The sequence below is a fragment of the Haemorhous mexicanus genome, chromosome 3 (assembly GCF_027477595.1).
Source record: "Haemorhous mexicanus isolate bHaeMex1 chromosome 3, bHaeMex1.pri, whole genome shotgun sequence".
NCBI lineage: Eukaryota > Metazoa > Chordata > Aves > Passeriformes > Fringillidae > Haemorhous > Haemorhous mexicanus.
The window spans coordinates 94,960,700-94,987,680 of NC_082343.1; the positions used below are offsets into that span (position 1 = coordinate 94,960,700).

Here is a 26,981-nt window from a genome sequence, read left to right on the forward strand (position 1 = left end):
CACTGAAAGTGGACGTCAAAATTAGTTTGAGGTCTCTATACCTCTCTCCCCTGCCCATGAAACCATGTACTTGAAACTCAACTTTCAAGTACACAAAAACTGCAACCAGGGTGAAAACCAATGAATTGATTTCAAGACCAAATAGATCTTTCCTTTTTCATGTGAATGTGTGTGCAGTGAAGATATTAGACAGAAAGCTCTGCAGTTATGTGCAGTGTCCCAAGTACTCACCCAACTCTTGAGCTCCCACCAGCTTTCTGGAATGCCTCCAGTGAGTCAAAGCTTTACATATTGAAACCAGAGTCCATAGTTAGACTTAAAAAATAACAGTGGGAGAGCTCATCCATTTGTATGCTACTATTCCATCAACTTACAGAAAGAGGACTCAGCTGATAGCAGTATTAAAAAACTGCATGCACTAGTAAAATTGTTTTTCTGTTACCATGAACTAAATCATCACAGGAAGAGCACGACCAGCCCATAGCAAGACATGGGAGACACCACACAATGGTACACTTTCTTCCAAGATGGGTATCTACAGAAATACAATGTAGCTTTTTGTTTTCCTATCTTAATTTCCTAAGGATGACTTCTAATAACCCAGACCCTTAGTTCATTCTAATGATTGGTCTCAACCTACTCTTTTTTAATTTGTCCACATCTCACTGAGCCCTTTTAGACCAAGCCTGCTCTCATGAAAGTGTAAAATAAATACCACCAAAAGCTATTTTCTTTAGAGACAATTCCAAATAACTTTTAAGGATCTTGAATACTTTGAATTGCCTTAGAATACAATCAAAAACTAATGCCAAGATCTAGAAGGGAAACATTTTCAATTTGCTCCATTGAAACACCTCTTTTTTACATGACCTGTAAAACAATTTTGAGATAAGCATATCCTGCATACACAAACATCTTAGCAGAAAGCATATTTGTCAAGCTAATCTTAGCATTAAAAAATATTTACATTAGCAACTTTCCTGCATAAAACCAAAGAAGATAATAAATGCATACCTTAAATGTTTGCTTGATGAAATGACCTTTGTTAGAAATTGAACATTAATACAAAATTCCAAAAACGCCTTTCACCAGGGAAGATTGTTTTGTCTTCATTCAGCAAAAACAAGCCAAGTTAAATTTAAGAAGCTTCTCATCCCTTTGGCTTTGGCTTTTCAAAGTTAGTAATATTAGGAGTAGGAGGACTTTGGATTATTTCTATTTATTTTCAAATTTTTAAAATGCCATACATTAACATCTTGATAAAATTAATATTCTTCTAAACCAAAGAAATTTGTGGCCCTTGGAGTATTCTGTGCAGGGCCACGATTCAGACCCAATGATCCTGATGGTAACTTCCAACACAGCATATTCTATGATTCTATGACTGACTACTACAAAATGATAAAAAATCCACACATAGGTATTTTGGCTACATACAAATGAAATAAATTTTATACCAGAAGCTCGCACAAAAAATAACCATCATTTATATCACGGGGTTTATAAACATTTTTCTCTATAGTCCAATATTAAAAAGACCCAGACTTAAAAGATTTACAGTTTGAATTAAATAGATCCAATAAAAATTACCATTACCACTTCTATTATTATGACAAATTTAGTTAAATCCCTATGAAAATATGAGTGCCACCCATATATTAAGACTGGACCCAGCAACTCAAGCTCACTGACTAGTGGGGAAGAAGTCCTGCACTTTTAAGATGTCTAAACCCCTGGAACAGAGCCTGAAAAGTATCACCAATATGTAAGCTGAGTGACTGCACCAGACTTTGAAGACAGGAACCATGTTGGCTGACTACTCCCACACAATGGGAAACAAAAGCAAACTTGACTACTGACTACATATTTAAATACTGGAAATTGGAATGCAAAAGCTCAGAAGACAAGGAGCAAAACCCATGCCATCATATTCTCAGTTCTTTGAGAGAGCAGAGGAAGAAATATTTGATTATGGGAATGCTGCAAAATGTACCATTAGAAATATGGGAGTCATTAACCATAGTGAAACATGGAGGGAGTGCCATCCTGGTAGCAATTTCTGGAGTCATCTTACCCAGGCACCTACTTTGTGCCAGGAGAGGACAACGAGGTGTATCAGGATCAAATCCAGCTGCATGGCACACATACCCCTTAGCTTGGAAGCCTCCACCAGTAATGAGAAAACCTAACACACATCTACATCTGATATTGTGGCAACACATGGCTTATGTAGCTTGTTGTAGCTGTAAAATCCCAGCAAATATTATTATTTTGGGCAAAATATATAAATACTGGATTAACTTTCTTAACTTCACAAAATCCAACTTGTTCTACCATTAACTCCTGCATCAACCCTACTACAAATAACCAAACAACTTAGTTTTAGAGACTTTTGCTTTCATTTTTAAATGTCAACAAGTTTCTTTCCCAATACAATCAAACATTTTGAGTTATCAAACTCATATTTTGAGTTTACCTTCTATCCCAGGTAAGAAGCTGATCTGAGGGAATCTTCTGACACTTGTAAAAGGTGTGAGTAATCCTTCAGTTTTTGGAGGTACTAGCATTGCCCTCAGATGACAACATTCTCAATTCATTACCACAAAATCAGTATTCCTGGAAGTAACCAACTTTCTGTTGCTAATTCTGACTGAATTCAATGCAGTGTATAGAACTTACAATGGACCCACCTTGTGTGTTTGATTTGCTTGTTTCATAAAGAAGAAAAACATCTGTTCTTGCTAGAAATTGAGATTTTGTGTAGAACTCAAGCCCTATGGCAAAACAAACTGTAACATGAATATTACTTTTATTTTTAAATGCTGCTTCTCTTTCAAGGGCTTAAAGTTTTAAATTTTTTGCTGCTTGCTATCCTTCTATCCTATTCACAGATGGTTAAGATTTATTTAAATATTCATATCAATGAGTGAACACACAATAGTTGAAATCAGCTATGTCACAATACTTCATTGTATGTCAATATCTGCTTTTTAAAAATTAATTTTACATTTCTTTTTGTTGAACTGGTCCAAGGACCAACTGTAAAGAGCCAGTAACTGTATGCAAAACTTAAAAAGAACTTCAACATATGAGATGCAGCTCATCAACTGGTCCCACTAAGAGCAGGTAATTAAGCCCAGCCCAAGAATTCTGCCTAAAGCAATGAATCTTCTCTAGAAGAGGATGCAGCTCGCAGAGAGTAAAAGTAAAATCCCACAAAAGCCTTTTCAAATTTCCTCTCTGCAAAACTACTAAAACACATACACACACTAATGTGAAAACCAGTATTCTAGACAGCATCATAAACATTGAGTTATGCTTGTGCTCTAGGAATAGCTTTGTTATCTTTGGAGGTAATACCTCTGGTTCTAACATTGATTTCTAGTTTAATTCTTCTTAATTAAACCACTTTTCCCAATATTAGACTGGCAGTATTTTGTCGACATAAAATTGAGCAAAAAATGTAGGGAAAAAAAAATTTCAAGGGACAAAACAAGCAAACAAATTCCCCTGCATGTTGGTAAGGCCCACACTGAAGCACTGGGCTCTGTAACAAATATACTAAGGTGACAAGACTAAATTATTAGACTTCATTATATCCCCACAAAGAATGAAGTGCAATTTTATTTAAACTGCAGGTTACAGTATGTCCTCCTCATTCCTATGGCTGGCAGAACTACTGTGTGTTACTACCCTTCCTGAAACTGCAGGAAGAAAGAAGTCTCCCGGATCTTTTGGACAAGCATGGCAAGGTGTGTGTGATGGTGTCCTGTAACAGGGCTCCCGGGGAGCGCGGCCATCGCTCAGCCTGCCCGTGGCCGTGGCTCCCACGCTGCAGCCCCAGCCCCCAGCCAGCACCACGGGGACACCAGGGTTGCTGAGGGCAAGCCACAAGTCAGGGCCAGCAGCACTGCACAGCAGCAGGATGGAACTCTGGGGAGCTGGAATCACATCCTGTCAGCAGCCACGTGGAGCTTCCCATCCCCACAGCTCCCAGCATACTGGGATGTGCCCTGGACTGGCACGTGCTCAAGGCTCAGCCTTCAGAAAAGCCTGGTTCTGCTGTCAGTGCCAGTTCTGCTCTCAGTGTCAGCCCCTGCTTCTCAACACACTTGCACGAGGGATGCTCCAGCTCCTGCGAGCATCTGTATCTGTGTGGACATGCAGGTGAGCAGGGCCCCAGGGGAGCACAGACTGCTTCCCATCCTCCCCACCTAAAAAGTGGGGCAGAGACCAACAACAAAATAATTTAGCAGTGGAGAGAAGGAGATCAAGAGGATTCTGCAACAGAATTGGAGATATTTCCTGTTTAATAATTACTTGTCGTGAGAGTTTTTAAAAGGAGTAATTGTTGCAAAATAAAAACAGAGCAGTACTGGAGAGAAAACCATTAGAAGAAACAAACAGGTGCTCTGAAAGCACAAAAGCGGTGTTTTACTGTTTTGCAGACTGCAGAGATTTAATTAAAAGGCAAAACAAAATAATAGTAAAACAATAAGAGCCTTTTCCCTGAAAAAAAAGGTGAGGAAAAAACCCCTATCAAACAGCCCCCTCCCTCTGAACTCTCAAAGAACCACCAACCTAAATGAAACATTTGACTTTCATTTCCGACAGGAAACTGAAGCGATGAACAAATCCATTATGACTTCGGCTCTCCTGCTCATACACGCAAACAAATTCCATTCTTCCCAAGGAGAAGAAAGGCATATATCCTTTTGGACAAGAGCTAACAATACTTAATAGCTTGATTATATCAACAGGCTGATTCACAGACTTGTGAATTCATTTCAGTGTGTCACAGAGATGAATTTACCAGACCTATTTGTTATTCTTTGTTTACTTTTAGAGTGAATTATTTCACTTTTGGTCAACAGGAAAAAACAAAATCAGGAAACATGTTCACTGAACCTCTGGATTTAAAGTTTATGCGCATATAATGTGAGAAAATACGAAAAATCTTGGGACCCTTGGATTTTCTGCAAGCCTTTCTGAAGATGAAGTAATTCCATCTGTGTTATAGAGACAATGCTAACAATCAAAGCAACTCCAGAATAAAGTTCAATCAAGGAACAGTGAGACTGGAAGGTGAGAGAGGAAGAAAACCAAAATGCCATAGGAGTACTAACACTAATTAACAGTGAAATGATGGAAGACTCTTTCTTTTAAGGCACAACAAGCTTTATGCAAAATATTCTTTATATTGACTAACAACTGTAATTGGAGCTACAATATCAACTTAGATGGACCAGTCCCCTGATTCAGTGTAGGCAATTCCTACAACCTTAAGGAGCAAGAACATAAGTAAATACACAGCTATAGGTAGAAACTGCAGCGAGCCTTCTGGAGTACTGTTACTATTGTACATTGTAAAATGCATGAAATGTCATTGTATATGAACTACTCTAATCTTACTCTGCAAGCAAAAAAGTAGTTTATACTATTCTAAACCTTTAAATACCAATCACGCAGGTTTAAAAGTTCAGTTAAGGTGAGATGATCTTCATATTATGTAACAATTTTATATAATATATGTTAGGACAGTAACAAAAGAATTTTTTCAAAAATTTTTTTTGCTTACCTTCCTTTTCAGCAAATGATTGACTATCCGCAATGACTTTTGGTATTTCTGGATTGTAACGAGTCCCCTCTGGAAAAATCACTAAATACATCTGTTGAATTAAAAATGAAACAAAACAGACAAGTTCTTATAATGAATCTAAACTGATTGCTTTTACAGAAATTATCAACACTTTATAGGTTCATATTCTATTTAGCTCACACCATTGACTATTTTAAGGATCAAAAGAAAATCAGAATGCTTGAGCTAAAATTTCTTAGCTCTAAGAAACTTACTGTTCAAGGTTCAATATAATATCCTTTGAAAATACATCATAGAATATACTCCATGTGATTTAGGAAAGGAGACAGCATGTGTCAACAGAAGTCAGCAAGTCAGGAGCAGCTGATATCAACAAGAATATCAGTTTTAAGAGATTTTGAAAAGACAGACAAATAAATCAGAAAGTGAACAATCTTTTTTAATAGTGATCTTGCCTCTAGCCTTTCCTTATACTGAAATATACAATAATTCATTCATTATTAGAAATACTATTAATTGAAATGATAGATTTTATGTGCCTTTTATGTCTCTCACTGAAGTGGATATTAAATATATTAGGAACTCTAGTGTAATTTGAACTTTAAAGTCACATTCCTTTAAACATGCATGTCTGCAGGGTCAGATTTCCCAAGTAAATTAATTTGCTTGCCTCTTCAGCACCAAATCTATGGGTTCTCAAATGACTACACAGGTAAAGGTTGCCTAAGTATCTGCATATCTGACTGTACTATATTGTCTATTATGTACCCAAATAGGTGTCAAATTTGACAATTTTCCATTTTCTTTTGAAACAAAACAGAGGGGTTTTGAGGTTTTTTGTGTGTGTGTGTGATGCATAATCTCCTACAAACAAAGCTGATGCAAAACATCACTTAAACAGTGAAAATTCCATATTGGAGGCTCATCTGCAGAAGCAACTATGCTTACAAATGAAACTGCTATGGAGTTGAACATGACACATTTATAGTAAAATGCCTACTGTAAATAATTTATTAACTTTGCAGAAAGCAGTCTCAAAAACATTTGAAAGAAAATAAGATAATTGATTTGCAAAACAGTCCAAGGAATATTATCAGTGATTAGACAGAGACTTTGATAACTGGGAGTGCACATCACATTAAGATGCAAAGTTAAATAAAAACTCAAAAAGAGACACATAGGAATGCAACTTTGTGCTTCTGGCCCACAAAACATCAGAGTGTGCAGGTATTTGCACTTAATGATTGTGGAACTGCTACAGAAAGGGCTGAATGCCAAAAGACAGCCCCCAGCAAATGACCGCTCCACAATCACCCCTCAGTGAGGAAGGTTGAAAGATGCACTAAAATGCAGAGGTGGGAAGAAATCTAGGAAATGTGCCAACCAGAGAAGCTAGCTGGAGATCAAGAAAAAGGAGAGCTGAGTACATAGCCTAGAATCTGACAGGGGAAAAAAAAGAAAATAAACATAAAAATAGCAAAACCAGTGTCAGTAGAGTAAAGAGAGTTAGAAGAAAGACTGTACAGTATGTTTGGGGGAAACTGGCTTTTCTTTCCTTTCATATATGTTCTTATGTGCAAAACTTTTAATTTGGATGCCTAAAATGGTACTTCAAGATGAGCTGTTCCAGTTCCACACCCATTAAAGACTGCATTGCTCAGCTTTAAAGGGTAATACAGAGACTGTAACAGGTTATAGAGCAAAGGAAATGAAGCACACAGGACAGGAATACCATTCTTGGTACATAGCTCAGCACTTACAAGCAGGCAACATTGATACTGGTCTTCAAAGCAGATAATCACCCCCAAAAGCAGCTGGTTGCACAACAGGGAACAGTATCTACTTACTCTAGTCCTATGTGTGTAACACCAACTGGGGACTGAAATTCTATTTTACTTATTACTAAACCTCTACAACACAAGCAGCCAAACAGGTTTGTTGACCAGAATCTGAATATCTCTGAGTTAAAAGCATACCAACAAGAGAGAGAACTGGCCTTTGCATTTAATTCAGCATATAATAACCTACTATATAGCTCATTAGGACTGTTTTAACAGTAGAATTCATAAATGTAAATAGATGACCTACTTATACTCACATACAGTCCTGCACAAGACAAAGATATCCTGCCAGTGCCAGAATCACTTGTACAACTGGCCTTTCTCCCACCATGGGCAGCAAAAGTTAAATCCTTAAGCACTATTTCCAAACACTGTAAGAACTACAAATCTCTAAGATTTTAAAAACTAAATAAGCTCCCCTGAATTTGGAATAAGAACTTGTAGAAACATTTTAATTGCCTAGAAACACTAGCTGCAGTTTAGGCCATTTTTAATGCAGATTTTTCAACTAGGGCAATTAGCTACATAAAAGTTACACACTTTATTGCTGCACAATACAGTGCTCATGTTCAAAACAGCAGAGACAGTTTTGGATTACCACAGTCCCTGATTCATTGAGACACTAGTTTTAACCCAAGCAATAGGTCCCTTTGCTCAGGTATGCATTACTTTCATTCCTTCTGTGGAACAGGTGGGTGTCAATAAACTTGGTATCTCTCATCAATTTGAAAGCTTCAAGGGTGGATCAGGATTCATTTAGTAGAACCCTACTGATTCTTGTTGGAGCCAGAAAATCAAAAAATATGCGAGTCTTTTGCATTTTGCCAATCAGGGGCTCCCTGAAGAGTCCCCAGAGCAATGTCAGTGCACTTGTCACAACCCACAAATGCAATGAATGGAAGATGGTAACTGGGTAACTGCATTCTCCCACACAGCAATGCTTCATTTTCCCAGCACTGTCAAGGTCTCACAGGCAAACAGAAACAGCAATGGCACTAAGGGGGGGTCGTGCTTCCAGAGAGGGGATAGGGCAGCTGAGGGAGTCCCTGAGATAGATCAGAGTGCCACAAATTGAGCTGGTGTGGGTGGAGCACAGGAAAGCAGCAAAGTGACACACAAGTCCCTGGAAAACAGAACAACCATAAACATACAGCAAGAAAAGGTGGCCAAGGGCTTTGGAGAACGTCCTGGAGTGAGTAGATGCTACTCTGTAGAAGAACACAGGGCATGAAGAAGTGGTAACTACTGACTAAAGGTATCTTGCATTTACTGTGCTGTTCTCATGTGAAAAAGGGAAAACAAATATTATAATTTACAAAATTCAAAATTGTCTCACACAATGCACTTGTTTAACTTTAATATTATTATTGCTGCAATTGTATCTTGACAGCTAGACAGATTCAGATCTGCATCCATTTAGATCACTGCCTAGAAAGTATGCTTTTAGTGAACTGGATGAGAAACATCACCACTCAGATCAGTAACTGAAAAGCATATGGTATGAGAAAGCCTACCTGGTATAATTGGAACAAAATACAAAAGGTAATGTGGGAAAAGCAGGCAAGGACATCTGTGATTTACAGTCGTCAGGGATTTGCAAATTAGTTACTATATCACAAAATTAATACATTAAGCCTCATAGCAGTTGTATTAATGTGTCTGGAACTTCTATGTTTTTATTGTTTGATTAGCATTTCTTCATATGACAATGATTTATTCCATCACTGAACGAATGACACAACCAAAACACATAGTAATCAGCTAAATATTGGTTGTACAGGGTTAAATCCCACATCTCAGAATGCAGATTTCCTACTCTGGATGCATGATAAAAAAAATAGAAGTGACATTTTCAGTCTTCAAGTTGAATAGTCTGCTGTTCAGAAGAGTTAACTTTCTTTATAAATCAAGTAGATTAAGCATATCAAGTAACAACTGGATACCCATTCATTGGGCTTACTTTCATCTATGGCTTACATTAAAACAACATTAACACAAAAGTGTTCTTTAAACACTGTGACAGTCCCTGCTCTCACAACAAAACATATGATTGCAATTTGTTAGAATTCAGTCAAATTTTACGGAATTTTAAACCAAATCACATCTTGAGTGAATTTTATCAACAAAAGTCCTAATAATGCACCATTTAAGCATATAATTCAATGAGAGTTTGAAAAGCAAAGTGACTTCCAGGAACAACTAAGAAAATATATTAGTTCAAGATCCCCACTAAGAAAACACAGGTGCAACAATGCTTTGGTCTGCTATCAGCTTTGTGCCTGTCTGACACTGCCGGGCTGCATCTGGGAAGAGGCGTGGACCAGCTGCAGACCTGAGGGCAAGAAAAGGGGGCTGTTTATAGCAGACAGGTTGGTGGAAGTCACAAGACAAGGTGAGCAAGGAGAATATGCAGTCCACTGTTGTCTACACATAAGGAGGCATATGAGAGCACTGATCAAGTTATACTGTGCATGTAAGAGGCCAAGAGGCAGCCCTACTTTGCCTGTCAGTTTTAACTCAAATTTTAAAGGCCCACAGAGAAGCAGTAAAGAGCTTGCTATGCTAAGGAGAACAGAAGACTGGTTCTGTCTTCCTACACATCTTCAATTTCTTAATGGGAAAAGGGATGGCTCCAGACAGACTGAACATTAATCATCTGGATTCTTTTGTTTGAATTGTATGTGGAGAGAAACTGTAAATAACAATGTGACCCTTTACACAGATTCCCGTCCATCTCTTCTTTATTGGTATATAAATCTTTCCTGAGCAGCTGAAAGGCCAGCTCATCTCTAGCACTACATTAAAGAAAGAACTCCACCACGTACACACAGAATGACTAAGCTACACCAGCTACCCACTAAAGTGAGGAAAGTCCACCCTGAGCTGTACCATACAGTGCATGAAAATTCCAGTCACAGATTAGTTATTTTTGCATGAAGTTGATGAGTTCAGGGCATAGTTGATCAAAATGTCTTCATTTTAAAAGCAATATGGCTGCTTGTAAATGTCATGCTAAGTTTCAGAACTGCATGAATAATGCAATAAGGACACAGGTTATCATGTTCTTCTCACAGTAGTAACTGTAGGTTAAAGGCCATTTAAGAGCATCTACATCTAAATTCTCAGATAAAGTGGGCTATAAGAAGTTTAGTCTTCCCTCAGTTGCAGCTCAATGGTCTGAATCTTTTACCCCTGCAGATGCAAACATTTGCCTCAGTAAACAGGCAAATGTTTACTGAGGCAAATTTTGTAAATTTAAGTGTCACTCCCTATATGTTTGACTGAGAGATTTTAAACAATTAATTTCTGCAGCACTTATTTCTCTTCTATACTGCAACACCCAATAACATGAGGCAAATGGCAACAACTGCCTGGTATCCACGTCCAGGTTCTGTGCTCATTTCCAACAGCACCAAACTCCCAGAGAGCTAAACAGCCACAAAAAACAAGCATACCCAAGTGGTCCCATATTTATTAGGCTTTAGCTTTGATAGGTTAGGTGTAGGCTTTCAATCTACACACAACTCAGGAGGGAGAAGATGATTCCACAAACAAAGACTTCTGGATTTATTTCACTAACTAACCACATGGAAAGCAGAACCCACATCAGTTCTTATCTTTAAAGAAAAGCTTTATGCTTAAACCTCTCCTTACATTCCAGCTGTGCTAAAATGACACACTGCAGCAAGGCAGAACACCATTTACAAATTTCCAAGGACATAATCAGAAGAGTTTCTAGGCACATCTTCCCAAGACTGTATTAAAAGAAAAATACACATTTTTCTAAAGGAGATTAATTCAACACAGACTTCGAATTAAGACTCTTACCACAATGTAAACCTTATAATAACAACAAGCTCCTGCTTTTTAGGGGGTGCAGAGGGGAGCCAGAAAGCCAGACTCAAGCAGAACCTGTCTTTTTAGCTAGCAAGGAAGCCATGGGCCTATGCAGGAAAACACCTTGCTGGCTTATTTCATCCAGACTAACTCAAATGAACTTAACCAGCACTCTGCAGGGGGAAGAATTGCTTCGGAGGATGACTACAACTATGTTACATACATCCTGCAAGCAGCCCCTGCTTATTCCATTTCCACCCCAAGTTTTACAGCAAGTAGAATCTCTACCACTGACATATGCAAATAATGAGGCAACACAACCTCTTTACATCCCAGGACTCTCCCTGGTAATGACAGTGCAGGTTGCCACCATTGAACATGACCGTGTTCTCCACGGACATCATTGATTAGATACTGTTTAGTTGTTGTAATGTATTTCTGGCTTAACTTTTATGCTAACAACTGGAACTTTCTTTTCTTAATTATAACACAAAAAAATAATGCCAAATCTTAGCTGAAAACAAAATGAGTTCGAGCACTGTCTGAAATAGGGACACTTTACTCATTTAAGCACCTCAGGAAGCACAAGGTCATTTTACTTTTTCAACAGAGACACATGCACAAACATAAACTCACTAACCCCAAATAAGAAAAAAAAATACTACTATGAATGTCAAAACAACCCATGAACTCTTTTTACCCAAGTCTCAGACTCCCCATATTGTCAAAACTTTTATATCCTAAGTCCTGATAACACAATTTTAAATCAAATGGAAGTATACCTGTTCTATATCAAGGCTTGCTTAGTTGTTTTCTTTTAGCTTGGACAAAAAGGAAGAAAAAAAATCTAATGCACAGCAAGTAATGGAAGCAAAGCACAGTGATTCTAACCACTGAGCCACAAACCATACAGGGAGTCATGAGAAAAGTCACTTGGCAGTAACAGTCATTCTTCAAATAGAAAATTATCAAGAGTTTGTTTTGGGTTTTTTTCCCTCCTCCAGGCATAGCAGACAAAGTTATTCAATTCTAAGATGTCACTGCCATTAAAAATGATTGATCATTGTGATGACTAATTAACATTTGGTAGGAAAGGTTCTTGACTTTTAGAAGTCGAGTGTATCAGTCTCTGACAAGCACAGTAGTCAAAATGTTGTCTTTTGAAACAGACCGTTTCTCTTTTGAAATAGAGGTTTCTCAAGGAAGGTTCTTAGCTCATGTTCTAAGTCCAGATCCCCCTTGTCCTCTACACTGCTGTCAATCATAAAGAACCAGTCAAACTTTCCTCAGTTTAATTAGAGGTATCACTCTAATTACAGAAAGTAACTGTAAAAACACAGAAAGAAAACAAATCCATGATTACCATCTTAGTAGTTTGTGGATATTGGGCATGGCTCTTTTCTCCAACAAGCCTCTGCCATTAAAAAAGTCAAAGAAATGAGAAGGAAGGTATAAGCTTACTGGAGTCTCAGCTTTCATCTGGGCCCGCAACTTCTCTCTCATTTCTTTCTCATTGAATTTGGCACTTCTTTTTACATAGACTCCTCCATGCTATCAGAGAGAAAAAAAAGGGAAAGCATTAAATATTAAGTAGTTTAACGTAGAATAGCTGACAGAAGAACAAACAAGAGAAAACGACAAGTCACCTTTATGACTCATGCTGCAAATTGCCTACAAGACTTTTTCTCTTATTGCAAAAACATGTGAAACTAATTTTACATTTGCATATACCTTAGCTCACAAGATCTGTTTAAATAAAAATCAGATATAAAACCCCCTCAGTGCATAAGACACTTAAAGTGTCTTGTTTAAAGGTGCTAAGTAATTAACTAGAAGAGGCACTAGAAGTGACCCCAGGGTATTTACTCCTGCAACACTGACATGCAGCTTAATTTGTCATATCAAGGGAAAATCACACAACTGAAGTTACTCACATGCAAGTACTTACAGGTCAATGCTTTCTATTCTATGTGCCCTCTCTTAAATAGTAACTAATGAAATACTGGGAATGCAAGTATCATACTTCTACATGCAAAATTTATCAATAGCACAAAAGTAACCAGCATAGGTCTTTAAAACCTTCGTGCGCTTTACTAGAGAACCAGACTTTTAATAAAGAAGTTAAATATTGACATAATTGAAAAAGTAAAACAAAATCTTCATAAAGCAAAGAACTCTATAGAAGTATTTTTACTGAAAGTTATTATAAAAGTAAAACCACGTCCTGGAAGAGATAAATGTTATAACTTCTTGCACACAATTTATCACAACACTTCAGTAAAAGTACACACAAAGAGAAATTTGCCCTATCATTTCCCTCTTCCACCACGTTGTTTTATCTACAGAGAAAGAGAATGTAAACAAACATGCACCAACTATGAACTACTGATACAATGAAGTCTGGAAAAAACACGATTAGCTTCCAAATAACAGAATTTTAGGTTTAAGGTACATTGTTTTCATGAGTTTTCTGACTGACAGCATAACTTGGTAATACTCTTTTCTGTTCACCATAACAATTGGCATTAGGATTTGTCAGACAACTTCTGCTCATTTATGGTTTTGCATGCTCTTAACAGAAAGATGACAGCAAGATTAAAACTACTAAGAGCTGAGCCTCACTGAAATACTTGATCTCATGAAAAGATACAGTATGTGGTAGAAACAGGGCTGGTGGCTGTGTGCAGAGCTGTCCCTGGCACAGACAGGAATAAAACTGGAGGGGTTAGGAGGCGGCAGGCAGAAGAGGTGGTCATGCAAAGTGCTTTCAGCATTTGCTTTTCAGCCATCTTGTGGAGAGATGGCGGCTTAGTTAGTGGTGTTTGACATGACTTTTGAGTTGTTCTTCAAAAAGTGCAGTGAAAGGGAACAGAAAGTCAGTGATGCATTAACTGCATACTAAATATTCTGTCTTAACTTTATAATCTGTGGTTCCCTCCCAAGGTGAAGTAGCCAGCTCTAACACTCAGCTCTGCTGCTGTGACTGGCAGGGGACCCAAACCATGAACAGAATTCCCCAGCTCACTGAGCTCATCCATGGCATGGTGCTGGGACCATCCCACAAGCAGTTTAACAGTTTAAGACAGAAAGAAGCATGAACAGAAAAACGTTCCTTCAGTTGTGTAGCAAACAGAGAGCCTCATGCTATCTCCACACTCCACATACAAGACCGTTTTTAAGGTCTGACAGTATTAAAGGGAAACAGAAGTCTTAAGCAGACTTAAGTACAGCTGTATTCTGACACCCAACACAACCACTCTCCCAGGAAGGGCAAACTCAGTTTGGTATGAGAAAAAATTAATCTACTATATAAGACTTCCATGTAATGGTTAGGTCACCATTCTCTGTGAGCTCAGCTAGGTCATCATTCTCTGTGAGCTCAGCCGGGTCAAACTTTGATAAATGAGTGAAACCTGGAATTGAGGCATTCCCTTACCATCGAATTACTAATTTACTGCAGTAAACTGGAAAAATACCGAACCAACTTTTCCTTGTTGGATTTGTCAACTTGGACAAATGAAGCTACTATTGGACTTTCTGGTCAGGGGCACACCATGACACCAAAGATAGATCTGGTGTTGCATGTCAGACATTTTAATGCTCAGAAATAGATTTGCACTTCTCAAGTAAATGAGCACAGAGTCATGTAACATAAGAACAGACAAAGTATCACAAGATCAGTGTTCCCTGCATTCACTCCAACTCCACCACTATGGCAGTTCCCCATGGCTCAGGGGTACAAAGCTAAAGCGAGGCAGGATATGTGGTAAAACTCAGGAACAGCCAAAAGGGTGAACAAGTTGATGCTGGATAACAGAAGAGAAAAAGACATACTCTCTATGTTAGAAAGTCAAGCAAACTGTGGGGTATCAAAAATACTTTTCAAAATTACATCCCAGCCTCATCAGAGGTAGAAGATAAATAGGAACAAATTGGATAGTATAAGCAAATAGGAGTGATGGGATGAATTGGTAGCAAATGATAGCAAAAAAAAAATATTTCAGATCCACCCAAAAATAATAAAGACAGCTTTAGGAAAAGAAAATGGTTCTACTTAATAAATCAGGAACATAATAGGTTAATTTTAAGTGTTTCTTTTCTTTCCTTGCTATTAGATAGCTGCCTCAAAAAAGAATGCTAGTTATGTGATTGTATATAGCTCAAATTCCCCAACTTGTATTGCATTTCCTTTTCAGTAAGAGATCAAATATATGAACGCTCTTCAAAACAGATTTCTGGAAGTACTGTTTTTAAGGTTATAATTTTTTTCCGCTGTACTTTAAAAGCCCCTCTCTCAGTCAACAATGGATTGTGTTTACAAATATACTTCCTTTGTGCCTGAATTTTGCTCTCCTGGACATCCAGACCACGTTTATTTCCAAACAGGATGTTTACCTGAGGAAGGGAATATGAATTCCGTAAGCATGGCGTAATTATGTGGCTCTGGAAACTTTTAGTGGAGTGTAAGTGACATCACTGACAGAACATCAACAGGAAGGGCAGGAAGTGTTTTATGTTTTTGCACTGTTTGGTGTGATAAAAACAATAAAAATATCTATTAGCTTGCACTGCAGGCCTTCTGCATCCCGTCTCAGTCATTTAGTCATATATGCATCACCACTGCCTGTCAATTGTATCACTAATTTGAATATATATATAAAAGTATATATAATCACCTCCCACTAAATCCTTTAGAAGTTTTATTTTTTGAGGAGCCCAAATCTGAATAGATTTTATTTAATATATACATGTTTTGATTAAAAATATAGGTGACATTTAGAATAATTTCCACAGGAACCTCCTTTTAACAGTCAATATACAGCTCAGGAAACTGAGCACCGGATATTCCACATAGCAAAAGTAATTTTCCAAAATCTTGAAAAAAAAATTTCCGGAAATCTAGTGATAGTGGATGGAATATATATCCTGTTTGTATTTTAATTAAAGCAGACTTAAATCACCACCACTGTAATGACTAAAGGCAAGGACAAAGAGCAAAATATTTCTGTGCAGCAGATCAGTCACTTTGGTAGACAAAAAATGTAGAGAAGCATTAAGGGCAAGCATTAGACAATTAAGAATTCCATTTTCTCCTTATGCATACCCTTAGTGAGGTATGACAGGGTCTGACAGTTTGTGGTTATTTAGGGAACAGGGACAGAAGACCTACCAACAAAAGAAATTGTGAACAGTTTTCTCATTTTCTCTGAAGAGTATACTTCTCTAAACATACCAATTTTAGCAGAAACTATGGCAATCACCCATGGTCCAGCCTAGATCTATAGCCTACTCACTAAAGTGCTGATCCAAAAGACAACAAAGATTTTCAACCATCAAGCTGAAGACATTGGCTGTGCTACAAAGATGAGGGAAAGAGTAAATCCTCCTATTTGGACTACACCTGTAGTTGCCTACTCTTCATACACTGCTTTACAAATTAATATATAGTTCCATTCATACCTAGCACAATATTTTTCTCAATGTTCTCCATCTTCTTGCCCTCTTGCACAGGGCTGACAGTCAATTCAATCAAACTGTCTAATTCTATTAGAAGTATTTTCCTAAGCGTGTGGGTTTTTTTATTTTGTTTTGGTTAGGGGGTTTTTGTTTGTTTGTTTTGGTGGTTTTTTGTGTTGTTTTGTTTTGGTTTGGTTGAGGTTTTTTGTTTTTTTTCATTTTTTTTTCTCAGCAATGGGGTGAGGGACAGAAAGCAAATTAATATTCAGAGAACACATTAAGAGCAAATGGAAAAGACAAAGGAGAGAAGTCTTACAGAATAATCACTTTGGAACCACTACCCAAAACTCTATCCATTTCTATTCTAATAACTAAGCACCCATCTAAACCCTGAGACAAGGACCATGAAGCCATTTCTGCTCACCTAGAAAAAGGACAGTACTTCCAAAACCATCCACCTCTACATTCTATTTTGTGTCACATAGAAATAGTTCTGCTTTCAGAAAAAGTGAAGACATGACAAATTCACAGAGGATTGTAGGGAAGTAAGCCATCTACGCTGCTTTCCACCATTTTAGACTGAATATCATATCCACTCAGTATGTTGGCTGCTCCGTGACCATGGCCCACTGTTTCTCACTAATTGTATAAAATTGAGTCACATAAGGTTGAGCCCTCAGACTAGAAGGAACAAAAGGAATATTATGGAGAAAGAGGAGAAAGAAAAAGGTAGGAATACTGTTAGACTTAATTGAAGTCCAAAACAACCATCAACATTTTCATGGACGATCTGCCATTTCAGATGCGATTTAATGAGATCCGCCTTTCCTCCACACTACACTAAGATCCAATTTTTCTCTTTTATATTGTGCTAAAACCTAAGCAACTGAAAAACAAAGAACTACATCAAACAGTAATGCCAATTTACTCCCAATTTGTAGCATGATACACAGCAGAAAGAGTCTGTTTACACCTTCTGTTAACCTCCTGAGAGCATGACTACAAACTGGAGCTTTAGATTTAAAAAGAACAAAGTTTTAATATATTCTGAAATACTCTGAAATATTTAGAATATTCTGAAATTATTTAGAATATTCTGAAATATTTAGAATGTTCTGAAATACTCCTAATAGACTCCACAGTTTTAATTTAAATAAATATTCATTTAGAAAAGTAAACTGAATCTTTAGTAACTGTCTCTCAACTAAGATACACATCTAACTACACTGAGTGAAGCCAGTTGCTTTCATGTTCAAATAATCGAATACCAGCTCAGAGCTACACCTTCACAGCACGCATGGAAAGCGGGGAGAAAGTACATCTTACATGTTTGACCCACAAACAGCAAGGGAAGAGTGAAGTGGCTCACCTGTGAAAAGTACCATCCGTAGAGTGGAAGCCATTTTAAACCATCCTTCAGGACATAGCGGACGTGCCCGAGCGCGTTCTGCCTGATCGCCAGCATGTCCGCGATAATCCAATCAACTGCAACGACAACAGCCCAAAGCAATCAGCTACATTACCTCTAAACTGCCACTGCTGAAACAAAAAACACATGTTGTGGGTATGAATGTCATTAAAGGTTTCTGAACTAGAAGTTCGTGCTTGTTAGGGCAAGCCTGGAAAGAGACACAGACAAGCAGTAAACAGACAAGCAGATTTTTTATATCTATAAAAGTGTTAAGCAAAAAAAAATACAAACCTGTACACTGATGATTTGATAAATATATTACATTTTCTTTATTTTTTGGCAAATCCCCGTAGATAATTACCTAAAAAAAATTAAAAAATATGCAGCATTACTTTATAATTTATTTTCATTGTACTAGGCAGTGATGAGATCCAATGCAGTAATAGGCTTTTTACTAAGAAAACTGTCAGCAAGTTAGCATTATTAGCAGACAAACACCCTATCACTACATCAGTACCCACCACACAAACAACTGTCTTATCAACAAAGCTGTAAATGTTAATTAATGAGGGCTTAAGAAACTTATTCTGTTCTGGTGCCTTAGCCCCAGAACTGGATCCATGAAATGTGACCTTCAGCCACAAGCTCCCTACATTAATATAATTGCTGTTAACAAAGGATCACAGACATGTACAAAATCATCATTTAATTTATACATCTAATGAGTAAGACATGCTTTAGCCAGACACCTGCTATCATTCAACCTAAAATGGTACATTTTCCTGGATTAGATCAAGAACAAAATCTCAACCATTTGCCATTATTTTAACTATCAAGAGTGAACAAAAAAGCATGAGGTTAAGGGGTGCCTTTAAATTAGTCTATGGCTTCTAAATAGCAGGTTTTTTAATATTTTCTTCCTCTGCTACATTAAAGACACACTTCAACCTTGTAGTGTCTCACCCCTGAAAAGTACTGGTCTACTAGTGAAATAACCTTCTGAGAGCATGACTACAAAACAAGATGCTGATGCTAGAATCTTGGTTACCCTTTGAAAATGGGTTCATTCAGTTAATTAATTTCTCATTTTATATTTGAAAATAATTTAAATTCTGAACTGAAGAACCAATCCAGCTATTCAATTACCTTTAATAAACATTTTAATAACTTAATGAAGCATAGTATTTCTAACCAGTACATTCTAGGTAGGCTTTCACCATTGTTCTGCCAATGGACATACTCCTTGTCTCTAGAAGTCGACTATATCAGACATACATGCTACTTTGAAATTATTCCATTTACCAAAAAGTGAAGAGCTAGATGGAAGGTTTACCCACTTATTTTCATCACTTCCCTAATCTGGGCAACACCGGAATTTCATCAGGAAGAACTAACATTGATATCTTAATTGGTATAATTGAGTATGCCAAGTCTCATATTGATCCTTACAGGAGGTCTCTCCCAGCATCTCTGGAAGCTGTCCATCTCTCAGGTAACCAGTGATACTGGATGGCTAATGTCTCATATTGTTAACTCTAGGCAAAAACCCCACAAAAAACACTGTATGTTTAACATTTCTGCTGTTTCTTCTTTGAAAATACAACCACACTGTTGATCAAGTTTTGTTTTGAAGGCCAAAACCAGATACTGATGAACTGAGATACTCAGTTAATATGTGAACAAGAGATCATTCCGCATAAAGTAAAAGAGGATATAACTTGAGTTATTTTTTTCCAAAAATGAAAAAAAAAAAGGCATGCACAATAAATTCTAACTGAACAATATCTGTAACAAGTCAGTTGACAAGTATATTCTGAACAGTATCTGAGAAATTTGAACAAGATTCTCCTATAGGAGTAGTCTTTGAAGTACCAGAATTTAAAACCTTACTGCTGACACTAGGTACCACACACAGTTTAGAGCAAGGTAGCAGTCTGAGGGTTGACCTTACAGTTCAGGTGCACAAATTCCTCTGAAATAAATCTTCCTACTCTCAATTATAGAGTTAAAACTTCATTTTACAAATGTATGCTTTCCTGGCACTGTTATGCACAATGTCCAAAAATACTGTTTTCTTTAATTTCAAGTTAAGACTCTACTATGCAGTTTCTGGCAAAGAGAATTTTAGAGTAAAAGAGAAGGCCCAATACAACAAATCATTAAACCAGAAGGTCTTGAATGTTATTAGAGCTTTTCTAAAATGTAGAGAAAAAATAAGAATAAGAGGAAAACAAAACCTGCCCTTGACCCCAAGAGCTGCCCCACACAAGAAACAGGGTTTGAAATACACAATTTATAACTTCAACTTGTAAATATTTCCATTTTAATCCACCAAGTCAAAATCTCACTGCAATCAGACCCACAATTTAAAGCACTCATTTTGGACTATCACATGGATAAAAACAAATATAAAGGATCATTCCCATAAAAAAAATATATATGCCGGTGTCTGCCAAATATAACAGTTAATCTGTGTAATTTTTTATTTCAGTAAGATTGGATCTAGTTCACTTTTTAACCCCAAAGGAACACCCACTCACTGTTCCTGTAAACAACTTCAATGCACAACATTATGGCTTACCCTAAGGGTTAGATGTGTTTACATGTAATGGACCAAAATCTTTTGCACATGATAAAACACACAGCCAAACCATTGTACAGAACTAAAAAAGAAAAAAACCCTCTTATTTAAATTAGTTCTCATTAAACACACAAAACCGTGGTGTTTTATTTCAAAGCAAAGGTAAGAATGAGAAAATCTGAAAGCTCTATTTTGTTTGCTCAGATGGCTCAGCCTAAGAGGATGCACTAGCTTTATCTGCAGCATCATCTACTTCAGCACCGCCCATCTCACAGATCTCGAGGAAAGCCTTACACAGCTCATCAAAGGCCAGCAAACAGCTATTCACCTTAGACACTCTCAGTTAAAGAACTGAGCTAAAAACTTAAACTGTTACTACAAGTAGCTAAGAATGGCAACTTCCAGCCTAAGTCCCAAGAGACACCTACTCTGTGGGCACCCACGCAGCTCTCCCTCTGAGACCAAAGCATATTTGCTTCATCAGGCTTCTGAAAATATTCACCATACACAACAGAAGGGTAACAGTTAGGAGCTTTGAATCCTACAGAAATGTTCTTTTCCCTTTGAGATGGTGTCTGAGGAATTAACCTGCCTGTGGATTAAGCAGGAGAAGAGTCTGCTCAGAACAAGACTCCAATTTCTGGCCATCTGATGTGTTTAGGTAAACCAGAGCAGCTAACATATATTATAGCTGCATAAGGAAACAATACAGTACTCTTCTTAATGGCCTCCAGAAAACCTCAGACTCCCTGCAGTTTTTCTTAGCTAACTTTGCAGAATTCCTTGCTGTAGAGGCTGGGCAGCCTCTAATTCTCTCTCATTTTGCTGGTGCAGATGTTTGGGGGCCACAGTGAATTACAGCATCACAGGATATTCTGAGTTGGAAGGGACCCACAAGGATCCTCCACTCAAGAGTCCACCTCTTAAGTGAATGCCCAGACGGGGATCAAACCCATACTTTGGTGCCTCTAGCACTGTGCTCTAAGGCAGCACTTGAGTGACTCACCTGGGACAGCAGGGCAGAAACCAGAGTCCACAGCGCTCACCTGCATTCAAGTCCCTTTGGATGTTACCTGAGGACATCAGAGTGGCTTAAAGACTCCCAGCCCTCCTCAGAGGAGCAGTGCTGCTCCCAGGATGTGCAGAGCATCGGCAGGGGTGGTCTTGCCCCCTGAAGCCAGTGCTGGGGAAGCAGCGCAGGACATGCAGGGCATGCTTGGGAGGCAATCTGAATTTTAGTATAGTGTTTCACATATTTCATGCATGGCTCTCCAGACACTACTGTATACATATATTCTACCTATCAGCTTAATGAACTGAAAAGTGCCCTGTCAGCCACAATGAAGCAAGTGAGGAACCTGTTCATTTAGAATAGAATCTGCTGTTAAAAAAAAAAGGCACAGTGAAGTCAAGCAAAGAAAACAAGTCAATAGGAAGAGCAACAGAGCAAGCCAAATTAAGCAGAGATTTGAGGGAAAATGTTTAAAATGCAGATGAACAGCCTAACACTGCAAACATTACTTGTGTATACAACACTGAAATGTGTGCTTTTAGCCATGTTTTGATTGCTTCACAGCCCACTTTGCAGTAACGGGTAATATAGTTAATGTGAATGTGGGCCTTTCACATCTGTTTTCACAGCACCACTGTCAAACTCAATACAGTGAGGTCTCAAATACAGGGAACTGGATGCTATTAGATCCCTTCTGTGGGAAGGCTGGTACCCAGGTTCCATGGATGCCATACACCAGGCTGTTCACAGGCTCAGCAGCCACAAGACACACCTCAGGGTGTCCTGTCCAGGTGAAGCTTTGATGAATTTGCAGGAAGTTACAACTAGTTCTGCTGGGAGAATGTACTCATTCAGTGAGAGGCTGGTCTAGGCATGCAAATGGGAGCTCCTGGGTGATCTGGTGACACCAGTTTCAGCTTCCCTACCAGACTGTTTTTCCCAGTCCAACATACTTAACTATGGCTGTGCTAATTGTGGTAAGTCACACAGCAATATGGAACAGTTCTGCATGGCAGCCACACCCGAATAACCCATAATATGCACATGTTTTCACTGAAACAAAGTGGACACTCCTAATTTAGAGTTTAAAATTTTATTTCTTGCTTACGAAATCTTTATATACTAAAGAAAATTAAATAGATCATCTAATCACATCCTAGCAGTATCAGCTCAGTAAACACTGCCATGACAAAAATAACTGTAGGTAAAAGTAACCATACTTGCAGATCAGCCATATCCAATTACAATATTAAGGTAATCTCTTTGCTAGGACTTTGATGTGATCACCAGTAGACCTGCAAGTATATCTTCTGATAGTGTGACTTTTGCTTCAGCAGCATTAAGGCAATAAAACCAGTTATTCCTGGTAAAAACTCGGGCCAACTCATCTGGTGTCTATCAGTCCACCAGCACACTCAGTCTTGGTTCCTTGGACTTCTTAACCCTCCTCCCTTCTGTATTCAAAGATACCAGATGTGAATTAAAGAATGATGTTCCCATCCTTGCTGTTACTTCAACAAAACTTACATTCACTGGAGTACTTTGTGAAAGCAAAGCACTGTGCTCAGGAAAAACACCAGCTTCAAGCACAGGCAATAGAAACTGGGAAGAGGGATAAAAGCAGGATAACAGGGGAAGAACATTCCTTCCCTCTTCTGGAAAAGAATCAAGACATCAACACTTAAAAAGGACCACACACACTTCCTACTCAGCTAAGCTGTCGTCACAAAATGTACCTCTCTCCACTTCACTATTTCTTCATGATTAATAGTTGGGAATGCATGCCTCTTTGGGCCAAGAGCACCTCTGTTAGCTGGGCACTTCTACAACATGGCTACTAAAATAAATACTATCCTAAAACGTATTTCTCATCTGTTTGTTACAAACTCTGGATACAATTCTCTGGTGAAAGGGTGGAGCGTGCATGACAAACCACCAAAACAACTAGCACGTACCTGGTCCAAGCTGACCTCGGCAGCCCAGCTACAGGCATCAAAAACCTGCCTGATGTCTCAAGTCCTTTGTGCTCCCAGAGAAAGCACCTCAGACCATAGAATCTATTTAACCTGTTTGACTAGAAGCAGGCTCAAGACAGGATACAGATAGGGAATCTGTACTTGGGGCTGACACATTTCTCAGGTTTTCAGATGTCTTACTATAAGAATTTTAAGGTTTCACTTGTGTACAGCATAAGGAATATGAATAGAATAGAAGAGAAAGGACTTTGATGTTATTAGTTGCATTTTCTCTAGATCTGAAAAAAAAAGTTTATAAATTTTATAAAAATACCTTTAGGACACACAGCTTTAAGGTAACAGTCATAGTATTGCTACATGTCATAACCTCTTTAGGGACTATCTGCTCAACACAAAATTGCACAAGTCTGAAGCCTGCTGCTCAGACAGCTCTAGCAAGCTCAGCAGCAAACCACAGAATCACAAAGCAATCCATTTTTTTGAAGCAGTTCATTCAAACATTCTGCGGCTATGTATTTTGCTGGGGTTCAGTGGAAAAAAACCTTGCTAAGAGATTAAGCTCTGGAGAATATTGAAAAGATTCCTAGATGTAATGTAATTCAATTTTTTAAAAATACATTTGTGACTTGATTCAACCAGAGAGCACAGAATTTTAGAAAATACACCTACTGTCATTTAATTTCCTTTTTGTAAGAAAACTATAGTAGCAACCTATTTACAGTAAGTAGGACTAAATCACACTATCAGATGTTAAATATGAAGCCTGTACATTCTTATTTTCATACTAGCTTTTAGCCTTATGGTCTAAATTGACAAACTTTGATGAGTGGTTGGTTATACTTCATTCCATGTACTAGATACATATCTAAAAGTCACTTTGTTCTGATGCTGACTGTAAAGGCTGTACAGATTATGAGATGAATTCAAGATAATTTCCCTCTGTTCTCCTTAGCTCTCTGATGAATCCTTAACAAAATTTTAAAAAGGCATCTGTATATCTTAAATGTTCCAGTCTTGATAACAGGAAAACCTCACAAGATTTGCCATGACTTTAAGATTCTGACATCTAAAGTCTGAAAAAATCCTATTTTCAGTGCCCAAATAATTTACAATCTTTCTCCGAATTACTTGCTTTTGGTTACAGTGCAGTTCAATGGCATAAATCCACCATTACAATGGTGACCACCTGGGAAAAATCAAAATTAGAGTACCTAACTTTCATCATAAATCACCAGTAATGAAATTTTTAAAATAATAACTGCATATACTTCAGACATATCTGAAAGGTGATTATTTATATTATGAGATTTCAACAGAACTGTTTTTCTGAACATTTGGCATTTTGGTATTATACAAAACCTGAACATGTCTTCTAGTATAAGAGTGGACGTAAGTATTCCACCTGTTTCATTAAGAGAAAGTCTCCTTTATAAGCCTTTGGCATCTCTGGAGACTTCTTCATGCACATTTTAGTAATTTCCTTAAAAGAAGGGCAAAAGCAGCCCACATTAAATGTAGCCATTGTTTACTTTATTACCATTCTGTAGTGGAAAATGTGTAACATCCATTTAAGCTCGCTCTGGAAATACCCTTTGCCCACCACACATGAGCAGGAAACCTTGTGGCAGTTTGCAGTGTTTCCTCCAGCCAGAGCTCTTTGTAAGAGGAACTCGGCTTTGAAATGCCTTGGATTCCACGGAGGAGTTGTTTGCATCTCTATTTGTAATATTGTTACATGTGTTTGTATCAAGTAGAGACTCAAAGTTGCTGGGAAGCTCTCAGTGAGTTGACTTGAATGAGGATGATTATGAAACATCTCTAGTCTCCGCTTGTGATTGTGAAATAGGATTTCTGAAAGCTTCTCCACACACCGTCAGTAGGTATTTAGAATTTAAGCACTCTGGACTTTCGCAGTAAGGCAAAGGAATCACTACACAGCATAAGAACATGTAGGGAGGTGTCTGCAACAATTCTGCCTCGAGAATTGAACCTAGTAAACTGATCAGCCTCAAAAATTGACACATTAAAATCACTCTCATCTGCTCACCACCACAGCATGTGAATGAGCCAGTTCACCTGCATCTTGCTCAGAACTATGCACTGTTTGCTTACTCAAAAGGAAACACGCCTGCCCCCAGACTCCCACGTAGCAGCAGGAAATGGAACAAAGTAACTCTTCTAGTCAATCCATAAATTCACCAGGGAAAATTATTTCAACTACCACAATACAGTTCAAAGCAACCCAAACTAATATTTTTTTTAATATCTAGTAATGAACTAAAATACAAAATTTGACCAAATCATGTGTAGTTTATTTTACTTTTTAAAAAATCAAACTAGAATAAATGCTATTTCCTACTCCCACAGAGGATCTAGTTGTAACAGAGAAGATGACAAGTAGTATGTGACAGAAAAGAAATGAACAAAAGAAAATAATTTCCCTGGCTTTTTACACGAAATCCCTTCATAGGATAAATTCAAACTGACAGAGGAGAGATTAAAGTGTATTTTTCCCCTGAGAAGATATGCTTCCTCATAACTGTAATGTCAAAATCCCTGACATCTGAGCCTACTTTATCTAACACAACTGAGAAAAAAATAATACCCCACCTGTAAGCCTAAGGCAAAAAGTTTGAAATAAGTGCACAGAAATGTTTAACTATTAACAGAGTCTTCTGTTAGCAAGAACAGTGTCTGATAGTACAGTACCAGGAGAAAAAACATCTAAATTAACAATCATCCTTACATAAAGTATCTGGACATATTATGTAAGCAGAAGAAAAGGGCATGGAAGAGCACCATGAAACTCCACAGCCCAGCATCTACCGGAACACAGTTAAACACAAAAAGAGTATAGTGTATAAAACTAATGCTTGCTAAAAAAAAGCCATAAATATAACTTTTATTTTCAAATGTAACAAATTATGCTAAGTCAGGACAAATTGTAATGAAAAATCCACATACCAAAAATCTTAAGGTATTAAAATAAAGTATATTTAAATAGAAACTTTTATAACCAAACCATAAGATTGTAAAACTTACTGGTCAAATACTTGGAATCAGAATTTGTAAGAGCATTCAAACTTGCCCTTTGACTCCTTAGCTTTTCCTACCTAACACATACTTTCTAATATTTTCATAAGTACATGCAGCTAACTTAAAAATGTAAACACACATTTTTTAAATTGTGGACTGAGACAGATAAGGCTGATATAAAATTCAGATTCAGTTGTGACTTGCCATTTATGAAACATAAGCTAGGCAAAT

The 26,981-nt window shown here is 37.7% G+C and overlaps 1 protein-coding gene across 1 annotated transcript in view; it reads right to left on the minus strand.

Moving 5' to 3' along the window:
• Positions 1-26,981, minus strand: part of AGPAT5 (1-acylglycerol-3-phosphate O-acyltransferase 5) — a 54,446-nt gene that overhangs the window by 20,924 nt on the left and 6,541 nt on the right. The window contains exons 2-5 of the mRNA XM_059842773.1: positions 18,437-18,506; positions 18,104-18,219; positions 12,739-12,828; positions 5,579-5,669 (exon numbers count right to left, since the gene is read on the minus strand). Coding sequence (XP_059698756.1) covers positions 5,579-5,669; positions 12,739-12,828; positions 18,104-18,219; positions 18,437-18,506 — 367 coding nt within the window. The remainder of the gene's footprint in view (positions 1-5,578; positions 5,670-12,738; positions 12,829-18,103; positions 18,220-18,436; positions 18,507-26,981) is intronic.